The sequence below is a fragment of the Chrysoperla carnea genome, chromosome 5, assembly GCF_905475395.1.
Source record: "Chrysoperla carnea chromosome 5, inChrCarn1.1, whole genome shotgun sequence".
In the NCBI taxonomy this organism is placed as follows: Eukaryota; Metazoa; Arthropoda; class Insecta; order Neuroptera; family Chrysopidae; genus Chrysoperla; species Chrysoperla carnea.
Genome location: NC_058341.1, coordinates 53,566,806 through 53,571,386, shown reverse-complemented (window position 1 = coordinate 53,571,386; position 4,581 = coordinate 53,566,806). Strand labels below are relative to the sequence as shown.

The window sequence follows — 4,581 nt, the reverse complement described above, 5'->3', positions numbered from 1 at the left end:
TTGGAAGCGCAATTTTCTCGATTTCAATTAATATATAATATATTCTCTTTTTATTCTATCATAAAATCTCACTTTTTTTTACATAAACTCACAAAAAATAAAAGCTCACAAAAGCTTGATATATTGTACTTAGATAACATTTTTGTAATATACGATGTCTCACTAGACGTTTTTAAGGATGTTTCACATCATCCTTTGACACAATTATGATTCAAAAAACTTATTTAGATAACCATTGACGTTTGAAAAATTAAACAGAATGCAGCCTCTGTCAAGCTAAAACGAACGCCACTTTAGCAATGTTGCAAAATTGTCATGAGTGCTTGTTTCTTTAAGACATAAGATTCCCGTACTATTTTTCCGCTCAGGATCGCTCTCTTCGGCTGGACAATGGTAGTCAATGTCAAAACGTTCCTCAAATTTTTAATTTGTTTTTTCCATAGACAAAAAATTTTTTCCTAACGAGATTATAACTTTATTTCGAAGACAGTAAAAAGTTGCATTGATATGGTTAAATTCATAAATTCTCAACTTTGCAAAAAATGACTTTAGTTTTATCAAGATATCTCTGAGGCTAGTAACAATATATAGAACCAGGCCATGGATTATAAACGTCAATGTAAATTACCATATATTTTCTATATTCACAGTAATGAGGCTAGATTACAAGAAGCTACAATCTCATATGGCTGTTTGACTCAAAAAGTGTCCACAAAAGAGCATTATATAGAGTGGTTAGAATGGCGCTAATATGGCGAAATGTATGATTTGAACTGTAAACGAACTGTATGTATAAGTATGTAATGAGCCTTTGTCCTAAAATTTTTTTATTGCTTCAAAAGACGTTCGTTATCGAGCCAAAACGTCGCGTAAAATAAATTTTTGGATAGCATCGACAATTACGGAAATACAAAGGATTTAAATGGACAAATAGAATAAAAGGAAAATAACACTTGAAGACGTAATAACCTGCAGTTGCCAAAGAGACTATATATCAAAAGTTGTTTTGCAAGAATAAGATTTTCATTTTGATTTCAGATCTTGTCATCTGTCTGTCAGGGCAAAGGCCTAATGTTACAGCAACGCCACGTTAATTTAAGGCTATTTAAGGGCCATTTCTTTACACAGAGAGATTTTACTTCTTGTACTCTATCCTTCATAATTCACAGTTTCAGGTCATTTTACTTAAATAGCATACGCGCAATGCAATACTGACTGATATGTTAAGCAAAATTTCCTCGAAGAAGAGAAGTATACTACATACCAAAACTACAATATACAATAAGTTTTTTAGTTTCTATTTCTGAATTTCACTAAGAATAGTTCATGTTAGTCACTAGAGGCGCTAGAATTACGAAGATAGGCTAACTCAGCGATTAGTCAAAGCCTAATGCCTAGTACTATTAGCTTTAACTCAATTCTGCGGTTTTGAGAGCATGCGTTATTATTGGGAATTTGCACAAGACATAAGACACTAAAAACTATGTATAACCACAGCTGGGTCATTCGTTTGTACTCGCTTGAAATTCACTTGAGCACAATTGAGAAGGGTGATGGGTCTCTTGACACTGTCGATTGAACTACCAAACTCATAACATGAGGATCTTTGATGATCCACTTGTAGGGCCAGTATGTATGACAATGAAACCATCGTACATGCTTTTTACACCCGCAGAAACCTCCAGAAAGTCAGGTTTAGAATGTTTGGATCCAAAATCTAGGATCTATCAATCTCGGTTAAGACGTCGTGGGCTTTCTGCATGGCGTTTGGCCACGGCAGAATTCTATAGCTTACCCGAAGACGTCTTGCCCTCTGGTGACAGGTTGTTCTCAAGGCGGCCACAGAGGATGCCTTGGTATAGGTGCTAGGGACCCATTTGCGGTACCCTTCTTATAACACATATCTTCCCTTCTTATATCAATCGTTCGGTTCATATGAATTTGCTTAGTAATCCCAATTATATTACGCAATAGTAAGTTTTAATTGACGCCTCATATTTTGCCTAAAATATATTTAAAATGTAGTAAAAAAGTGACCGTAAGTGATATTTGCAAGTCTCTCTAATACTTTGACTAAAAATATTAAATCTAATCTAAATCCCTTCTTCCTGGAAATTTTCCCTCTATATTTTTGTGTAATTTTCAAAATTCATTTTACCAACTTCATTTTTTTATACGCATGCTCTAGTTAAATGAACTAATACCTTATTATAAATAAATATATTTATATAATATTGCAACATTGAATTAACAAACAACATTTATTTTTTGAATATTTTTAAAATATTTAAAAAAATAATACTTAAAAACTTTATTTACTTATAAAACTTCGCATCTGTTTATTTTGGTGTTGCATACTGTATTGAGCACGTTCAGCCTTTGTAATTAACGAATCTAATTTATCCAATGAGGAATCAACATTCTTACCAACATTTTTATGCATTTGAGTTAATGGATCAGTATTGTCTTCTTCTTCTTGTTGCTCCGATTGGGTGCCATTTTCGTCTTCGTTAAGTTCGTTATCTTCGTTGTCAATAACAGCACTTCCATTATTTTGTGCATGGTGCGACGGACTATTGTCTGTGGATTCACCACCAACTTTGATTTTTAGTAAGTTGGTAAGACTTCCACATGCAGTCTACAAAATAAATTGATTAACTCGTAGAACAAGGGAGTAAATTCAACGTTATAATTAGATATTATTCGCACCAAAAGACTTATGATCGGGGCTGAATACAAAACCAGAACAATGTGCTTATTCTGTATTCAGCTCCAAATAAAAATTCAAATGTCAAGTAAACTTTGTGTTAAAACTTAACAATAACATAATATATTAAGGACGTAAAACTAAAGTGAAGAGGGTAGCACATAAAAAGATGCCTATCTGGAAAAGTCGGTCGCTGCGTATTTTGTACTGCGCATCAGGCTGTCTTTTGTTTTCAATCTATTGAACAATTGAAATTGTTTTCAATCACGTAGACAGCCTGATGCGTAGTACAATGTACGCAACGACCGATGACTAGATTTCGCCTTTAATTTCAGCTACGAGAGCTTATAGATCGGCATAGGAGGTTTCATATCCTTAATATATATGTTCTTGTTATTTAGTTAGTTCCTGTTATTCTAGTGACTGAAAATCAATAATTCTATAATAAGATTTGATTCGGAATATTTCAGTGATCCAACGAAATAAAAAAGCTTGCCTTTACAGACAGCTCTACTTATGATGAAGTAATTCGATTAGAGGCAGTGAATTATAGACTTTTAACATTTTTACTAGTTCAAATTCAAAATTGGCTTTGGCCATCGTTTATAAAGTCTAAATAGAAGCCGAGGAATTGGGAGGAAGCCGTGTTAGTTGTCACCTATATCATTATATAGGTATAAGCAAAAATGTTTTCACTAGGGATAGGAAAATTTTTTAATGAATCGATTCTCAATTCCAATTTCACATTCATTCAAATTTATCGGTGAAACATAACATAAAATCGATTTTCGATTAAAAGTGGAATCGATTTTTAAGCAACGGAACCCTAAGAATAAATATTTACCCTGGCTAAATGATTTTGCAATGCAATTGATGAAACAATTTCAAAAATTTATTGCTTACTAATATTATTTTAAAATAAATACTCAAAATTATTTAGTATAAATAAAATAATATAAATATTAAATATATTCATAACTAAAATGCAAGATTCTGACAAAATACTGCTTAGTATAAAGTATTTGTGGTAGGCCAATCAATCTTCCTTGGAAAATATTTCATTAGATTAAAACATATAGGCCAATTTTAATAAATAAATGTTATTACGATTGCCTATATATCAAATAAATTGCAATATATCAAAAATATAGATTAGTGCTAATAAATTAATGTTATTACAATTGCCTATACATTATAAAAATTGATTATAAGGTATCGCGATACATCAAAAATATAGGCCAAGGCTAATAAATACATGTAAATACAATTGCCTATATACTAACCTTAAAACGATTAATTTTCTTTTGCGTTATTGTTAAAATTGAATTTAATTCATCCAACCCTCCAGATACATTTTTTAAATTTTCGTTTTGACTTTCTAATTCCTTAAAAAATACTTCAAATTAAAAATTTATTCTCATTAAAAAGTGAATTTACTTCTTACAATCAATTGTTTGATTTCTAGGTCCTCTTGTTTTTCAATTAGTGCCTTTTTCTCAGCTAATTCCTTTAAAAAATTTTCTTTATCTGGTTTATCTATACCTAATAATTCCGCACGTTGACAAGCATATTCATAAGAACTTTCATCATCGGCCATTTTTTTGTAATTTAATTAATAAATTAAATATTGCTTTTATATCACAATCGTTTATAAAAACTATTAAACTATTTCTACTAATAACTTTCTAAGATTATAACGACAAGGCAATGCTATGTAGGAGGTGACCAGTTTGTATATACAATTTTTTTTAGATTGGTATTCCTTAATAAATTTTACATGAACTTTAATTGATTTTCTCTAGTTTCAATCCTTTATATACATTGATTAACAACTATTCATAGATGGCAAAAAAGTTATACCGATGTATTCGAAG

At 31.0% G+C, this 4,581-nt stretch overlaps 1 protein-coding gene across 1 annotated transcript; it reads right to left on the bottom strand.

Annotated features, from left to right (window-relative positions):
• Positions 1-2,311: 2,311 nt before the first annotated feature.
• LOC123301232 lies at positions 2,312-4,304 on the bottom strand. Its single transcript, XM_044883967.1, has 3 exons — positions 4,145-4,304; positions 3,991-4,103; positions 2,312-2,638 (listed from the first exon to the last, which is right to left on the bottom strand). Exons 1-3 carry the CDS (start codon positions 4,302-4,304, stop codon positions 2,312-2,314), a joined length of 600 nt encoding a protein of 199 aa, XP_044739902.1.
• Between the last annotated feature and the right edge of the window lie 277 nt (positions 4,305-4,581).

Excerpts from the sequence above, each read along its gene's own strand:
- LOC123301232 (XM_044883967.1), bottom strand. The coding sequence starts at position 4,304 with ATGGCCGATGATGAAAGTTCTTATGAATATGCTTGTCAACGTGCGGAA. Across the intron at positions 4,104-4,144 it reads CAAACAATTGATTGTAAGAA|TATTTTTTAAGGAATTAGAA; the intron begins GTAAATTCACTT and ends TTTAATTTGAAG. Across the intron at positions 2,639-3,990 it reads AGAAAATTAATCGTTTTAAG|ACTGCATGTGGAAGTCTTAC; the intron begins GTTAGTATATAG and ends TTTATTTTGTAG.